Source organism: Vollenhovia emeryi, unplaced genomic scaffold (assembly GCF_000949405.1).
Source record: "Vollenhovia emeryi isolate VEMERY1.0 unplaced genomic scaffold, V.emery_V1.0 DF939231.1, whole genome shotgun sequence".
In the NCBI taxonomy this organism is placed as follows: Eukaryota; Metazoa; Arthropoda; class Insecta; order Hymenoptera; family Formicidae; genus Vollenhovia; species Vollenhovia emeryi.
The window spans coordinates 539,540-556,225 of record NW_011967135.1 but is presented as its reverse complement, the minus strand read 5'-3'; the positions used below and the strand labels follow the sequence as shown (position 1 = coordinate 556,225).

At 46.6% G+C, this 16,686-nt stretch overlaps 3 protein-coding genes across 10 annotated transcripts in view; 1 reads left to right on the top strand and 2 right to left on the bottom strand.

Annotated features, from left to right (window-relative positions):
- The window catches only part of LOC105560433 (probable sodium/potassium/calcium exchanger CG1090), a 17,346-nt gene extending 10,164 nt beyond the window's left edge, over positions 1–7,182 (bottom strand). The window contains exons 1-2 of the mRNA XM_012009559.1: positions 6,747–7,182; positions 9–356 (exon numbers count right to left, since the gene is read on the bottom strand). Coding sequence (XP_011864949.1) covers positions 9–356; positions 6,747–6,764 — 366 coding nt within the window. The 5' untranslated portion in view covers positions 6,765–7,182. The remainder of the gene's footprint in view (positions 1–8; positions 357–6,746) is intronic.
- Positions 7,183–8,787: 1,605 nt separating this feature from the next.
- Positions 8,788–10,920, bottom strand: LOC105560417 (tetratricopeptide repeat protein 1). Of its 2 annotated transcripts, XM_012009539.1 has the most exons (5): positions 10,834–10,920; positions 10,407–10,773; positions 10,170–10,346; positions 9,459–9,644; positions 8,788–9,064 (listed from the first exon to the last, which is right to left on the bottom strand). In XM_012009539.1, the coding sequence occupies exons 2-5, from the start codon at positions 10,659–10,661 to the stop codon at positions 8,885–8,887; spliced, it is 798 nt and encodes a 265-aa protein (XP_011864929.1). In that variant the 5' UTR covers positions 10,662–10,773; positions 10,834–10,920; the 3' UTR covers positions 8,788–8,884. The 2 variants fall into 2 exon arrangements, with proteins under 2 accessions (XP_011864929.1, XP_011864928.1); XM_012009538.1 differs by having other exon boundaries at positions 10,407–10,860.
- Positions 10,921–12,709: 1,789 nt separating this feature from the next.
- Positions 12,710–16,686, top strand: part of LOC105560415 (histone-lysine N-methyltransferase 2C-like) — a 37,099-nt gene continuing 33,122 nt past the window's right edge. For 4 of the 7 annotated variants that reach the window (XR_001008827.1, XM_012009536.1, XM_012009535.1 and 1 more), the window contains exons 1-8: positions 12,711–13,036; positions 13,635–13,824; positions 14,110–14,287; positions 14,493–14,684; positions 14,925–15,158; positions 15,288–15,534; positions 15,728–15,845; positions 16,399–16,592. Coding sequence is in view for 6 of the 7 variants with exons in the window: in XM_012009536.1 (XP_011864926.1) it covers positions 13,668–13,824; positions 14,110–14,287; positions 14,493–14,684; positions 14,925–15,158; positions 15,288–15,534; positions 15,728–15,845; positions 16,399–16,592 (1,320 nt within the window). In the remaining variant the exon portion in view is untranslated. Of the gene's footprint in view, positions 13,037–13,634; positions 13,825–14,109; positions 14,288–14,492; positions 14,685–14,924; positions 15,159–15,287; positions 15,535–15,727; positions 15,846–16,398; positions 16,593–16,686 lie in introns of all 7 variants that reach the window. The other 3 variants (XM_012009537.1, XM_012009533.1, XM_012009534.1) reach the window with 2 other exon arrangements.

Below are 16,686 nucleotides of genomic sequence, written 5' to 3'. Positions count from 1 at the left end.
CCTCGCACGCTCTCATTCTGCTCGGCTCGCGCGCGTCCGTGCCCCTTCGGCGGCCTCTCAGTTTTCGATCCCTCCGCGTGGCCCGTTTTCCTCGGCTCCTCCGCGGCGATCGTCGACGTCTCCCCTAACGCCGGCTCCTCCGCCACGGTGGAGCCGGCCGGAGACACCGGCGGCTCCGACGCCCACTGCGCGGAGCTCGACAACAGCACCGACGCGGTCGTCATCTCCACCGACGTGGGCGTCTTCGCGGAGGAGACGTACTGCACGAGGACGTAGATCAGGAAGAGGCCCAGCCGCAGGGGCCACCTCCTGCGGCGCGCCTGCAGATTCCGCGGCCTGCATCTCATCGTCTGCACCTGGAACGAATCGAACATCAGTCTCTCCCCTTTTATCTTCGTCATCCCCTCGCCGCGGATCTCGCTAACAAGCGACTTAGATCGGAGCAATCCGAGAGCGCGTCTCGAGCATCGTTATCCCGATATCGGTTCTACCGCTCCTTTTTCCTCTCGTCTTTTCTTCCTTTCTTACGCGCGCGCGAGGGCGGGCTGAGGGTCCTCGAAGCCAATCGCGGGAGAAACGAGCTTCGCATAAAACGCGGATACGGGGGGGGGGGGGGGGCAATTTAGAGAGATCGTATCGGCCGTAAGTTTTCACTCCGCGTCACGTCGAGTCGGTCGGTTTCGCGGGGAAACACGAGCGACCTTCGGCGACGCGATTTCCCGTCGCGTGGGAAACGCGCGGCCCCCTTTCGCGCGAAAGAGAGAGCGGCGTCGACGCTCATCCCGCAAAGACCACCCCCCTGCGCCCCCCGCCGTCGCGCGGGGGTGGTCTTTACATCGGCTCGGCTTATCGACGGCCCTCTTTAAGCGACGGCGTGCCTTCAGACCCGATCTCTCTCCGGCTGCGGCGTCGTGTTTAGAAACACAGTTCCACCTATGCCGCATTCATTATCGATGTCGCGTGCCTCCAGCTCGGGGGAGGGTAATCGCGGCGTGGGCGCCTCACACACGAGCATTACGTGGGTGACACACGACACGACACCCTCGCACGTGTGCGGGGGTGCAAGCGCGCGCGCGGCCTCTAAGTAACGAAACTAAACCCCCTCGTGTGCGCGCGTACGTATTGTCATTAAATACAACGCGGCCGGGTAAATCGATGATACTCGTCTCTCTCGCATGCGTAAACTATACCCCTCTGGGAAGAGCTCGCGAGGCGGAGCGTTTTCGCGTTTCGATCGCGCTTGTGAGGCGAATTTCCCCGATACCGCGAGATCATATGATTATAGGGCGTCCGCGGCGGAGGGCACGATTCAAATTGTCAGGGGGTGGGTAGGATTCAAGCTCCCGAAATTAAAATATAAATTTAGAAACTTTTCGGAATAGCGACTGGTCCCTTTCACCAAGGTCGTGTCTCGATTTTACTTTCGGTTTTTTTTTTGCTTCAACGCTCATTCTGGTCCAGAAATAAGCAGAGAAACTACGTGAAATTGAGATACAACCGTGCGAGAGAGAGAGAGGCAGTTGACACACGGAAAGAATTTTCTCTTAACATTTACCCTGAAAGTCATGTAATCGTGGGACAACGTGGCGTTTTGAACTGTATGAGAAGTTTTTTGAAATTTTACCATACATTCCGCTACTAAAATGTACACCAGGTATAATTACTTACTTGTAGAATGTATGGTAAAATTTCAAAAAGCTCTCATAAAATTTCTCGAAATGTCGCACGATTGCATGATTTTCAGGATAAATTTTAAGAGAAAATGATCTCCGTGTACGAATTTCTTCTCTTTATACCAAAGGAGGAGCAAATGTTTAAACACAAATTCGAAGGAACAAGGAGCTAAATAGCCGTGACAGGATGTTAGTGTCCAAATATCCCTATTTTAAATTTCAGACACTAAAGACAACGGCACACGATAATACTTTTCCTACTGGATTGTTTACGTGAACCAATAACGATGCAATTTTAGATCGGATGACTTAAGGCTAAATTGATCCCGATTGACTCTCGTAAGCAATTCAGTAGGAAAAATAGTATCGTGTGCCGTTGGCTTAACATCCCCGAAAGAAAAATATTACAAAAATTCTGGATGAAACTTGGAATGCTTGAGTTATGCGCACGTATGCAAAAATGGAGACCTTTCATCAAATATTGATTGCATATGGATTTTATCCGAGATACAATCTCACCGACGCCTTTCGGAAGATCGACGGGCTTGAAAGAAGAAAAAATGGGGCTCGGTCATGGTCATGAATCTCTTCCCCCAGCGTGAACCGGTGAGAAATGAAAAATTCCATTGACGAGTCCAATATTCGTCAATAAAAATTTTCACCTTTCACTTGTTCATGCGAGAGGAAAAGCTCATACGATCGAATGACTGGCCCGCGAGTGCGAGATTTTATCGCCGCTCCCGATCCGCGGCGGATACGCGATTAATAAGCACGCGCGTTGCGCGATGATAATGGGACGCGAAATAGCCGGTACATTTTCGTAATTAGAGCCGCCCTGCGAGTCCGAGCGGCATCGGGAGCTCGCGCCGCGTACACGAGGGGATAATTCGCCGCGTTACGTAATCGCGACGAGCAAGAGGGGGGGGGTGGAGCACGATTCATTAGCGATCAAAGACACCCGCGCGTACGTACGCGCGGTGTGGACAACCGGTTACGAGACCGAACGGCGAATGGGTCCGGGGGTGGAAGGTCGGACGTGACGGCGGCACGTGTAATCCCGCAAACGCGTACACGCGATGTACATTCACGCGGGAGGGAGGGGGGGGGGGGTAAATCGAGCGACAAGCGCACTCGCGCGCCGTAACGGTATCGGACTTTCTAATTGCCGTCGGCGAAATTAATACGCGCGCCCCCGCTTATGGGTACGGGGTGTCCCGCCCGCGCCGTGGAAAGGACGAGCTCTCCCCCATGGAAAACAATATATTTCAGTGTATATGGAGAAAAATAGCAATGCTATATTCGTTTATGTAACTCGTATATGCAAAATATAAAAAAATATACTATTAATACATAGAAATTGGCAGAAATATTGGGTGCGTCAATGAAATTTTTCACTGTTCATGCTAGAGGAAAAGATTCACGACCGAGCCCCCAGTAATTTTTTCTCCTTTCAATAAGCCCATCGATCTTCCGAGAGGCGTCGGAGGGATTGTATTTTACCACGCGAAACGATATTCCATCGCGATAAAACTCGTCCGTCTTTTTTTTTTCTCTCTTTTGGATCGACATCTCTAACAATAAGATCTCCCTGACATCTCGATCGCCGAGCTCTCGGCCCCTCGCGCTCTGTTGCCGACACACCCCGTGTGCACGGGGTGGCGGAATAACGAGAGCGATTCTCGCGATATGTGATCCGCGCAATCGAATGCGTAAATGCTTTACGCTGCAAATGTAATTTTCGAAATGAGATTAACGCGGTCTCGCATCAACCCCCCCCCCTCTCGTGCGAAAGAATGAGCCGTTAAATAAATCCCCCCTCGCGAGTCAGTTGCGCCGATTACGGACCCCGAAATTTATCGTGATAAATTGACGCGGAAATGATTGTGCCGCGCGCCGTAAATAACCGTAATCGCGTTTATTAAAGCAATCCGCGTTATACCTCCGGCTGGTGTGTCAATAACGCGTCGCTGCGTCCGTCAATAGGAAAAACTCGACAAAGTTGGGTCGCTATTGATATTAATTACGACACCGGCGGCGGGCGCGTTTGGTTCCGAATCGGGCGATCCTTTTGCACGGCGAGGGAAGCGCAGATCTCGCGATTAAAAAAAACTTCCGTTGAAATAAAAATCTCCTGTGTGAGAACCGATACGTTTTAATGAAACAGTAATCCCCACGCACAAAGAGAAATGCACGAAGGTTCGATAATGCCGCCCCCCCTCTCTCTCTCTCTCTCTCTTTGTGCATATAAAATTCTTTTTTTATATAAAAATATGCGGTCGAGACGAGATAAAATTGCAATTCCCTAATATCCTTCTCGGTAGAGACGCGCACGTGCGAGATCCGCGGAATCGATATGCTTATAGACAAGGCTCCCAAGAGCGCGTTAATTAAGGATGTTTTCACGGCACACGTATCCCTTTACGGGATCCTAATTGGACGGACGACGATACACAGGGATCGCCGCGTCGAGAGACACGACGTTGCCCCGACGCCGGAAGCCGTCGCCTTTGCGGCTTCCGCTTTTCTCGCGCGGAAATTGCGTTATCGCGCCTCCGCTGTGGACGTTTGCGTGCGCTGCTCGCGCAATAAAAGTAAAACTATCAAATCTACATTTGAATTGTAGAGCGTCGATAAAGGCGTTTATGCGCAAATGCAAGGCTTGATGCAATATGTGGAGGTTGGAAAAATATATAAAGTAACTTTTGATGTAACTATTAAATTAGTTGCTAGTTATCGAAAAGTGTAACTGAGTTAAGTTACAGTTAAAGATGGAGGGAAGTAACAAAGTTAAGTTAGAGTTACAAAAAAAGTGACTGTAACTGTAACTTCGTTACAAGTAACGAGTTACTTCCCAACCCTGGCGATTCGTGACTCGTGTATGTAGCTTTCTGGAAGGTTCGAAGCATCACCGTTAGAAACTTCGTCGTTAGCGGCCTTTGACAATAACATTTTTGAAAAAACAATCTAAGATGTAACGTACGAGGAGAAGCTCTGCTTTGGCGAGCAGCAGTCCCGTCCCGAGCAAGCGCCGGAAATTGACGGCTCTCACGCGCCCGGAGAATAAAAGACTTTATTGTTCGACTTATTGGACTTATTGTTGGACTTAGCTTACGCTTCCTGACTTCGGCTCCGACCATCCAACCCACCCTCAATCTCCCTCACTTCCAACCAACCGGTCCCCTTACATATATTCGTGAATAGTGTGGAGGAAACATGCGTCGATTCGCCATTCGCAGTGATTCGCTAGTCGAGTGGTTTCTCGACGAAACTAGTGGTTCTAATATTGGAACTTGCAGATAATTGCAGATGCAAGTGATAACAGGTAAAGGTTAAAAGTTTGCCCAAGTTAACACGAACGAAACGACAAATAACAAATTACGAATGACAAACTGAATCACGAATAGTGTGGCAAGTACCCACATAGCACACAATATTACGTAATATATCAGTAATATTACATATTGCAATGTAATATTACAGATATAATACATTTGTATAATACATTGCAATTACATTAATATTACTGGCATATTACATAGAAACATCACACAGTAATATAAGCTGCAATATATAATATCAGATCCAAAGTAGCGCAAGATAATGTCAAATGACTATTTAATTACGTCTCATTGCGTAATTAAATTAATATAAATTAAATTAATATGAATAACGTTTTATTATGTCATCAAGATACCATGAAGACACGTCATTTAATGTCACGTTACTATTGTGCACTTTCCAATGTATAACGCATTGAAGTATAAATAAAATATAAGGGTAACTTGTACTATGACGATAATCGTCTTCGAGAATGACTACAAAAACGCACTATTAAACATTTATTGGAAAGATTATACAGCCTGTGACCAACTTTTCCGTAGGGCCATCATACCCGGGTTCACCCTTACCTAGTTCCTTGCAATATTACAGTAATATTATAGTGATATAATACAGTAATATTACGTGTTATATCACAGTAACATTGTTGTGATTATCACAGTAATATTACTCCAATTATCTCGGTAATATTTCATTGGGCAGACATTTTAATATTACTGTGATATATTACTGATATTACAGTAACATTTCCGATATATTTTATTGTAATATTACGTTGGAAGTGTAATATTACTGTGATATTACGCGCTATGTGGGTAATAACGAGTGTTCCAGCGGATTTCTGCGAGTCACGAATCACGAACCGCGCATCACGAATTGCGCATAGTGTAGCGTTAGCTTTACGGAAATCTCGACGAACGAAGGGAAGGGAAATTCCAACCGACTCGATGCCCAACTTTTTACCCTCTTCGTCGCGTCGAGGGGCATAATTACAGAACTGGCGTTTCCTTGACATCTCGCGCGGAGAGGACCGCGCGTCCCAACGTCAAATTTTCCCTCTCAGATTCCTTGAAATTCCTTGAAGAGGACCACAACCCGTACGGTCGAAACGTCGGAATCAAACAAATAAACCATCTGCCATTTACTGTTAACTAACTACTGGCGATTCACTTTTTTTTTTCGTTTTCCTCTCTGGTTTAGAGGACAAACAAAAGGTAACATTTCGTCACGGCTTCCACTGTCCGAGCCTGATTCTATCGTTAAATAAATCGCTGATGACGTACGCAGAAGGAAAAATCGTGACTCCTGCGTCGCCTCGTCGCTCTTTCTACCGGGACAACTCGCGGAAAGATTCGCGAGGAACAGCTCTACTCGTCCCAATTAAACTTAAGGCACACACTCGCAGTACAAACATTTACTCGCGCGCCCCGCGGAACGCAGCCGCCCTGTTTTCGACGCGGAAAGCGCGAGGGGGTGCAACGGAGACCGGAGCGGAGATCCAAGGGCGGCATTCGCGGCTCCGTTTCTCGGTCAACGAGAGACGCTCTCTTTCCGTCCGCCAAGGGACCCTCTCGCGAGTAGGCGCGTTTCCGGAGTCGTCCCTTCTCGCACACCGGGTTGCGACGGGACGAGGGAGACCAAGCGAGGATCTCTCGCTGTCGCTCCGATAACGAACCGGTGACCCGATTACCCCGACGCGACGGGGAAATCCGCGCGCTCCGTCGTCCGGCTTACCCCTTTATCGCCGTGCATGGTCGTCGTGCCGCGCTATCTCTCTCTCTCTCTCCAACCGGAAGACCCGAGGGTGTACGCCGCCGCCGGTGTGGATGACGCCGGATATAGGCTGCGCGGCGCCGATAATGAAACGAGGGTGGCGACGGTGCGCCCGCTGCCGCCGCGAGCTCTCTTATCACTTGGTCACGTAACGCGTATCCCACGGAGAGAGCGGGACGAGGAGGAGGAGGAGGCGGAGGAAGAGGAGGAGAAGGTGGAGGAAGAGGAGGAGCGAGAGAGGGTGGGCCCGCGTCTCGCTCGTCCGCGGGACTCGTCCGAAGTCTTGTTCCTTGTTCGGGGGAGTCTCTCGTTCGCCACGCTGCCCACGATCGCGCTCGAATTATCGATTCGAAAAGCCGTCCCCCGTCTTCGTCTTCGTCGTCGTCACGGCGACGTCCCGTCGATCCCTCGTGTCTGCCCACGGTCGCGCGCGCGTCCCACCGGGATCAACCGCGGCACCCCCGGTGCCGCGCACTACGTATCTGCGCCCCGCGGCTGCGACTCGGCCGTCTCTCCCTCACTGTCGCCGTCGCGGCCTGCCTGGCCTCGTCGTCTCGGCGCACGGCCACCGTGCGTGCGTGTATCTCTCTCTCTCTCCCTCCTCCTCCCGCCCCTCTCGCCCGTTGTAGCGCGCGTCGAGCTCTCCCTCTACCCGTGACGCGCGGCGCCGCGTTCTCGCCTCTCCCTCCCTCGCCCACCCGCACCCCTTATCAGCATCGGCGCTCGCCCGGGGTGGCCGCTCGCCGACCCCGCCGGCGATTAAATGCCACCGCGTGATCGATCCCGGCGTCTTTTATCGATACTCTCGAGTCGCCCGACGTCACGATCCTCTCGACTGGGTCCCGTTGATCAGCTTGATTAGATTCCCAGTTACGCTCGCCCCCGCGGCGACGCGACGGTGCCACCCGGGCGCCGATTCATCGGCGGCCGCAGGAAGAATTCGGGGAATCGCGCCCGCCCCCTCCCCGCCAATTTTGTGACCCGCGGCGCCGCGCTGCCCTTGCGTGCGCTTTCGCACCCTCCGCCCACCCCGGCGATGCACCGGCGCTTCCGCGCGCGCCGTCGGCGAGTGACGTCGGGAGACGCTTGCGCGCCGCCGGCGGCGATACGTCATCGGTCCGTCCCTCCGCGCCCTCCAGGTCGTTCGTTGCACCCGCTCGCGCGGGGCGGGGCGGGGGGGGGGGTGCCCCGGAGCTGGGAACCAATGCCTGCTTATTTACTAAAGAATCTTTAGGTATCGACACGCGAAAGTCGCCAAGCTTTTCTTACAATTGAGACAATAAATAAATAACTAGGTCACGTTAAAGAACTAATGATAGAATTATATACCGGGTTAAGATTCTCGGTATCTTTCTTTAAATTGATGGTGTAATAGGTTTTAAATGGGGATGTAAAAACTCTAACTATGTTAGAGTCTATTTTAATGTACAACATTTCAGCTATTTCTCGCTTTCTTTGTATGCTTTTCGCTATGCGGGATGTCTGGGGAAAGACCAATTGAAATTGTTACACGTCGCGCGATCTCGCGCCTTCGAGCCGCCGACGGACACCGAGCGACAATCCCTCCCCGGAGATCGTTCAACCCCTTCGTAAAGAGCCGCGGCTAAAATTATCGGCGATTGCGATATAGCTCGGTATTATTGAACCATAGGCTATATCCGGTTCAGCATCGGCGCCAAATATAGCGGGGGGGATATCCGACATCGCGACGCGCGATGTATGCGCCGCGCGTTGAAGCCTCGCTTCAACTCGAGCGTGGAAATATCTTCGATAAGATTGATATGTAATTGTTACGTTTTAGAGTTTAGCTGCCTCGCGCGACAACGAGCCGTCGAAGTGGCTTCGCGTGTAAAATCCGACGGGTGGGTTTTCCGTTTCGCAACTCGAATGACTAACTTTTTCCCGCCATTGGACGTGAAACTAGAGTTGCACGAGAGGCAGCTGGACTCGAAATATCAATAATATTGAATCACAGAGCTGGGATGAAATCCATAATAGGGGATCCGTGTAGAATGTATACAAATATATCTTAATTTCTTACAGATAGAGGACAACTTTTATCGTTTTTTTTTATGAATAAGAAACATATAACTAGCTTGTTACATGGGGTTCTGGTGGAACTTTACGGAATAACCATCGCTGTTGGGATCCTTCTGCAACTCAAAGTTATTCGTAGAAAGGCCAAACGGTTTCAGAACCATGTTCCCTAGATCCTTCAGTTTACCTAACATCTCCGCCTTCAGTTTCTCGTTTCTCTCGTTAATTAGCGGAGGTAGCCTCTGCAAGACAAGCAATTGTGGTGTCAACACATTGTAGAAACATAATCCTGCACACGCGTGATCCCTTTTCAAGGAAATCTCGCCTGTAACGAAACTTTTGAACCTTTGTATCTTGACAATTCTACTATCTATAAATCGTCTATCCGTTACTAAATCTGGTTCAAGATCGCTGGTTTCAAAATCGAGGTAGAAAACGAATTTACTCGCCTAGTGTTTTTCAAAGAAATTAATCTCATCGTAAAACGAGGATAAATTAAACAAAAAAACGCTCTAGTTATTCTTCATCTTACGATTGTTACTCAAGCGTCCCGAAAGTTTAAACGCGTCCTCTCCGCTCTTTGTTACAGGCCAAGTTTCCTCGGAAAGAGCCACGCTCTGGATAATTGTACATTACCCTGACAGCGTAATTAGCTTCCGTGTGACTAGAATCGAATGTCAATACTTTCTTGAAGTCCTCCAACGCCTCGTCCAGCTTGTCCGTCTCCTCGTACAACTGCGCCCTCCTTATATACGCCTTCACGTAGCTGGAATTCAACTCGATGGCTTTGGTACAATCGGCTATCGCCGAATCCTTCTCTGGCTGGAAAGAGCAACCGCTTAGTGAAGCATAAATACAGAATCGACGACAAACCGACTGATGTCTGCACATTCTGGTCATAGACGTACAACATATAAGTTGCGTTGTTTCATGCATGATATATAATTTATCCTTCTTTAACATTTGATGAGTAAGAAGAATAAATGATGCATCATGCGTGAAACGGAACGCACCTATAGACTGCGTTTGGCTAGTAGGCAGTGTATAAACTTCAGAAAGAGACAACATACGTTGAGTGGTTGTCCGTTATCATTCCCCATACCTTTCCACTACTCCCACTATTTATTAGACAAAGAGGCGACCACTCAACTGTCTCGTTCTAAAGTTTGTACATGTCCTCAACACAAGAGAGGTAGGGAATGCACAGTCTAGTCTTACTACATCTACGATTCTGGTCCAGAATGAGTGTTTAAGCAGGAAGACAAGGAATTGCACGAAATCGAGATGCAACCTTGCGAAAGAGATCGATCGAAACGCTCGATCGACGATCAACGCTTCAACAATCACCTGACACTTTGCTCTCGCCGCCGCGCGGTTTGCATACAATATAGACCTCTCGTTGCTAAACGCCAAGGGACAAGTTTGCAATCCCTGCGTGTACCGCGATATCGCCTGCACGTACTCGCCGCTCTTGAAGAGGTCATTGCCCACCTGCTTCAGACTCTCCGCTTGGCATTTCAATGCCTGCAAAGGTAGGCGGGGATTACAACGTGCAAGACGCCCCAGGGTGCATCGCGTACGCACCTCCCGTTCGCTTTCCGTGAGTAACAAGTCTCGGTCCTTGAGCAGCTCCTCGTCCACGTCCTCCGCAGGTGGCGCGTCCGCGTCTTGCGCGTCGTCGTCGACCCCGTCGCGCTCCTCGACGTCCCACGGGCCATCCGTCGACGCGCGGCTCGCACCCCGGATGCAGGAGCTCTTCAGGTCCTTGGTGATCTCCTCTATGACCTCCTCGTTGGACTGCGGCCCCCGCGAACCCTCGTCACCCGCGCTGCTCGCCATCTCGTTCGGTGCGTCAGGCGAGCGGCATGAATCAGCATGAATCCCTGGTGGAAGTGAGTCGACGCGACGATGCGCGCGTCCGCACGCACATCAGCTGTGCGGCGAAAACAGCCTGAAATTGGATGAAAGGAAAATACACGGCATACACGCACCCACGCGCGCGCGCGCGTACCTTCGAGACTCCTTCGGCTTCCTCGCTCTGATGTTTCCTCCGAGTGGACTGTCGTCCCGCCTCCCGCCGCGAAGGACAGATGGCGCGCCCGCTGCCCGCTTGTGGGAATTTCGTAATTATTACTGCAGTCCCAACTCCCAACTTCCGCAGGCTGCACGAGCACGTACGGGTTGTTAAATAATACACAGCAGTAGTAGAATATATCGTACTTTACTCTTTTATGGCAATATACGTGTATCAGGACATTTTTACAGCGCCAAGAGACAAGCGGGCGTTGAACATAAACTCATGGTGGAAATAACAAGGTGAAGCATTGCGCATAATGGCGGCAGCTTTGACGGTTAAACCAATCAGAAGACGACCCATTTTGTAGGCGCCCACTTTATATTATTAAACATATTATTAAACACATGAAGTAATATGATATCTCAACATTAATTATATTTACTACTTATTGCATATGTAGCTTTGTTCACTTCTTTTTCATGCAATATTTAAAGAAAGGACGTAAACATCAAACGACGTGATGGATGACAGGCGCTGATGGAATCAGCCATATCACTTTCCTTGCAAAATGGGTCGCGCGATGATTGGCTTACAAAATTGAATGAGTGCGCAGCATCGGGAATGCTTCACCTTGTTATTTCCACCATGCATAAACTTATATCAGAGAGAAACCTGAGAGCGGCAAATTGCTTGTTACCGTTTTCGCTCGACTGATACCAGCGCTTTACGCCCATTTTCATTTTTGGAACTATATTCCGCTACACCCATGATTTTCAAGTACTGCCGATAAAGTCTCCACTTGGTGCGTGTCCGTGCTATACGCCCATTTTTCAAGCGGGTAAAGCCTATCACACAATGCGAGGCAACAGGCAATAGGAATAGGGAATAGAATTTTTGACGCGTTGGATTCGTCGGAAATTTTCCTTCAACCAATCCAACGCGTCAAAAATTCTATTCCCTATTCCTGTTGCCTGTTGCCTCGCATTGTGTGATAGGCTTAATACAGTGCCCAATTTTGGTTGTATTCCGTGCTGCATGCATGAAATATCGGTAACAGGAGAGTGTTATTCATTTTTCGTAACGGGAGCGAGCGAGAAGGTATAAAGGCCTGTATCCACGATGCTAGAACTTGGACCAAGTCCTAGCATCGTGGACACAGGCCTTTACAGCGAGCGAGACGGCAATAAGAGCGAACAAGTCCGTTTTTAAAAGTACTGACCGTCTCTTCGTAATTCACTCTTTGAATATAAAATTCAAGCACATAAATATGTATATCAATTCTGTAATTAAAAATAGATAGGCTACGAGAGATTAGTTGGCCGAATACATCGATAGTATTCGTCATATTTCGCGTAATTTCTACACGTAAAAAACTTACCTTTTTAAAAAAACGTAAAAAAAGCATCAAGTATAAGCTCCAATTCAACCGAATATATTTTGTTACTCTATCTTTTTTGCAAAAGTATAACATTCTCTACAAAAATATCTTCTCTACAAAACTATCTTCTCTACAAAAGAATGATATCAACAAATTGCGCCAAATATAACAACGGATACTTATACAAACTCTTATTGTAGTATTAGTTTTTGATTAAAAAAAGTTATATTTCTTAAAAAATCAAACTAAAGATTTTATTGGAAAAAATAATGGAGTTAATAAAACACCGATGAAAAGAATAGCAACTGTTTAGAAATTTAGAAACTCAGGCGAATTAAGGCCTGTGTCCATGACGCTAGTACTTGGTCCAAGTTCTAATTCCGCGAAATACGTAGCCAATCAATATAGCTGTCCCACAAAAGCTGCAAGTTGATTGGCGCTACGCATTTCTCAACTCAAAACTCAAAACACGCGGACAACTTTGTCCAAGTTGTAGCATCGTGGATACAGGCCTTAAGGAGTCTAGGATCCTAGGCACAGGCCCTAGGAAGTTTCACGTGGCGCGCGCGCGCGCGGCGGGGAGCTGCGCGCGCACATCCGTGATCCTAGTGCGCGCTAGTCGCGTCGCGTATTCTTCCTTCCGTTCGCGCTGGGGATTCCGCTCGCTTACCTGTGTGTATGTGACATTTTTTTCTACGGACCGTTCGCGCTGCTGCAACATGTTTACCTGGCTGTACCGCCCTCATCACGATACCCAGCAGTCCGTCGTTGATTCCATCATGATACTTACGTCGCCTCATCGGCAGCACTAATTCTCAGGTACGTGGACCGCGCTCAGCGCCGAGTTCCGCGGCGCCCCGCCAACGCGAACGGAACGGTAAACTGCGGCGCGCCCTGACGAGAATCTGTTTACGTAGTAATGGCGAACGTGCTCCTCGTCGCCGTCGCCGTCGCGACGCCTTGCCTCGCCTCGCCTCCCGTGCTCTTGCCCTTTTCTCGCCCGCAGCACACACGTCCAGCCTGGCTTTATTGGATTATGCGCGGGGGCAGGGCGGCGGGGAGCGGGGGAATCACCCTAGAATTACAAATTTTATTCCCTTTTATCACCAACACTGGGTATAATCGTCGCTAGATTATTCCGCTTATCCTTAATTTTGCCGTTTCAAGGAAAAAAAGAAGCTTGCGCTTTTCTTGGTAGAGTTTATTCAGCTTTATTATCAATATCTTGTGGCGGTTACGCAGTCGTCGCATAGGAGTACCTTGTTATCGAGACATTGCCAAGTGTACCCAAGGTTTCGATTCAACGTGAATTAGCAGTTTAATCTATGCAACAATCAAAGTGCTTTCAATTAGCTCGTTTCACTTTTGTTTAGCTTTACAGGAATAGAATTTTCATGTAGCGTTGTGTAAATTTTAGCTTTGTCAAGCAAAAACTGGGAGAGGAGGTGTCATGGATGATGAAGTGCGTCTCGAAGGTGAAGAGGAGATGGAGTTGGACGAAGCTTCCGATGGCGAGGACGAAGACGAAGAGACAGCGGGAATCCCTATATCTCCAGCTAATTCAGATCAATTACTTGGGCAGACAACTCCGACAACTCCTGGTAACAGTAACTATATTTTCACCATTTTCTATTATATCTTTCATTATTTTTGGAAAAATTACAAACGTATTGCAATTATTATTTATGAACATATAATCATCCAAGTTGATAAAATATTAAGTTATGTGTAAGAGAACTAGAGTGAAATGATTCAAAATTTACAAAGAAAATTTTGGTGTTTTACAAGAGGATACATATGTACGCAATGCTTAATAGTTAATTGATTCAATATTGTGCGCGTTTTAAAACTTCTTTTTTTTATATATATTTTTCACCTTTTTCTTTTTCCAGTTACACCAGAAGAGGCTTTCCATGACCCACTACGGTACCCGAAGTTTCCCTTACCTGGTGGTAAACCTTTGAACATTCGCCGTGGACCTGGCAGGCCTCGGAAAGAACGACCTTTTGGTATAACTCGTGGAGGAGGTGCCAGAAGAGCATTCGGGAGAGGTGGTGCCAGAGGGAAAGGGTTTGTTTAATTATTATAATTATCTTAATACACATATATACACGTACACACACATGTATACAGAGTGCATGCAAACTTATGTGCATACATACATACATATACATATATACATGTAGAGGTATGTAAATGTAATCGAATGGTTTTAACAAAGTATACATGAATTGTTTGATATAATTTCTCCATATCTTATTATTTACATGAATAGATTTGGATACACAAGAGGTGTGCCACGTCGCACTAAAAGTAAAGATGATGATACACATTCAGAATCCCCAAGTCCTTTGCGTACAACCGGGTTGGATGATACTACTCCTGATGGTAGCAGTGAATTAATGGGAAGCTCAGGTGATAGGTCAATGCCTGCGCCCGAGGAACCTCCTTACTTTCCTGAACAATGGTAAAATATTCCTCCTCATTTTTCATTATTCGTAGAAAATAAGTTTAAGCAATTAATATTTAAAATATTGCAAAATAATTTATGATTTCATTTCTGAAAAGAAATATTTTTTAATGAAATAAGAAGGTCAATACGGTCCGAGCAGGATGTAGGTGACCCAATAGTTGATAAATATTAAAAGGAAAGGCACATTTAGACATTTTGAACAATATTTAAAACTACAGTTGTAAACATTTTTAGGCCGGGCAAAGTATGCGCGTTATGCAATTTAGGCGAGAGGAGTCAGTTGGGACAAGGTGAACTATTGCGCCTTACATGTCCACCGGGTTTCACTCCCGAGAAGCCGACGAACCGAGATGAAACGGTTGCTGATCATCTCGTCAACGTCGTGGTCGCAGGAGATAAAAGTCCGCGTGCTACTGGACCTGGAATTGCCGTTACCTGTCGTAGGCAAAAGAGTCTAGCCAAATGCAGGTAAAAATTTGTTTATTAGGGTCTCTATTCCCAAATTCGTCGGGTGGAACAGCTTGTATGGAAATAATCTAACTAGATAATTTAAATAGAAGATTGTATTTGTACACATTACAATTATTTCTTTTGTAGGAATACTAGTCTAACTAATTTCACGGAACCGGTGGAAGAGTTGACAATCGTAGGTTATTTGGAAGAACCGGAAATCGGGATTCTGTTCGATTCCTCGGCCGGTCACTACTATGTTCATCAATCATGTATTATCTGGTCTAGCAACAGTCAAGATTTACTACCAGAATTGGCATGTCGCGCTGTTCTACAAGCTTCCTCCAGACGTTGCGCTTATTGTTCGCATTATGGAGCTGGAATTCCCTGCAAAGTAAGTTATAATTTAGCCATCGTAACAAGTCATCGATATAAGATATGAATTATAATAGTAAGCAAATATAAACAATTATTTATAAAATACATTTAAAAATAAATAATTTAACATAAAAATTGAATTAAAAAATTTTTCCATATGTTTCGCGCAGTTTAGTTATAATTGTTCAATTATAATCGATGTTCAACAGGTGGCATCGTGCAATCGTTATTTTCATTTTCCGTGTGCCGCGGCCAGCAGTTGCTTTCAAGACACTAAGAACTTGGCCCTTTTTTGCAGCCAGCATCTTGGCCAAGTTCCGCTTTTATGTAAGTTGCTTATTTTTAAACTTGCCATTTTATTTTAAAACTTTGCTATCCAATTTTTATTTAACATTTAAGAATAAGCTAGAAGAGAGAAAGGAGTAAAAACATAATAGAAAATTAAAATTTTATACATTTTTTACATATTTATTACATATCAAAAATTATTTTATCAATATATCGGTGCGAACTAAATTTGTGGGTTTAAAACGCTGTTATTATTGCAGACAAAATCACTAATAAACGTGGAATTATACAATATCAAATAAACATTGTAGTAACAAACGTATTTTTGAATAGTTTTTATTATGTGATCCACTTTTTACCTAATTTACAAATGGGATCACTTCAATTCTATTATAATGCATTGTATGCGTTAACATATGCCTAGTTAATGTATTGTATAGTCCTTGATAGTGCACATACAATGTATACATACATTGTTACTTCTGATATTCTTTACAAACTTAGATAATCTTGATCTAACGCATTTTTTTGGCCAAAATATTTTAAGATATAAAATTTTGCAAGAAGTGCAAAAAAAGCCTCACATTTACAGTGTGTGGAGAGGTGACTTGCATTCAATGTTATGGAATGGGCGACGTTTCGAATCTAGTAATGTGCTCTGTGTGCGGTCAACACTATCACGGAAGTTGCGTGGGCTTGGCGTTGCTCCCTGGGGTACGTGCCGGATGGCAGTGTGGGCCTTGCCGCGTATGTCAAGTCTGTAGGCAGCCCGAGGATGTTTCAAAGGTTACAGAAATTTTAAAGACAATTTTATAAAGAACTTTAATTTTGTTTTTTTTTATAATGAGCAACAGAGTTAAGTAATTATGATCAAGAAATA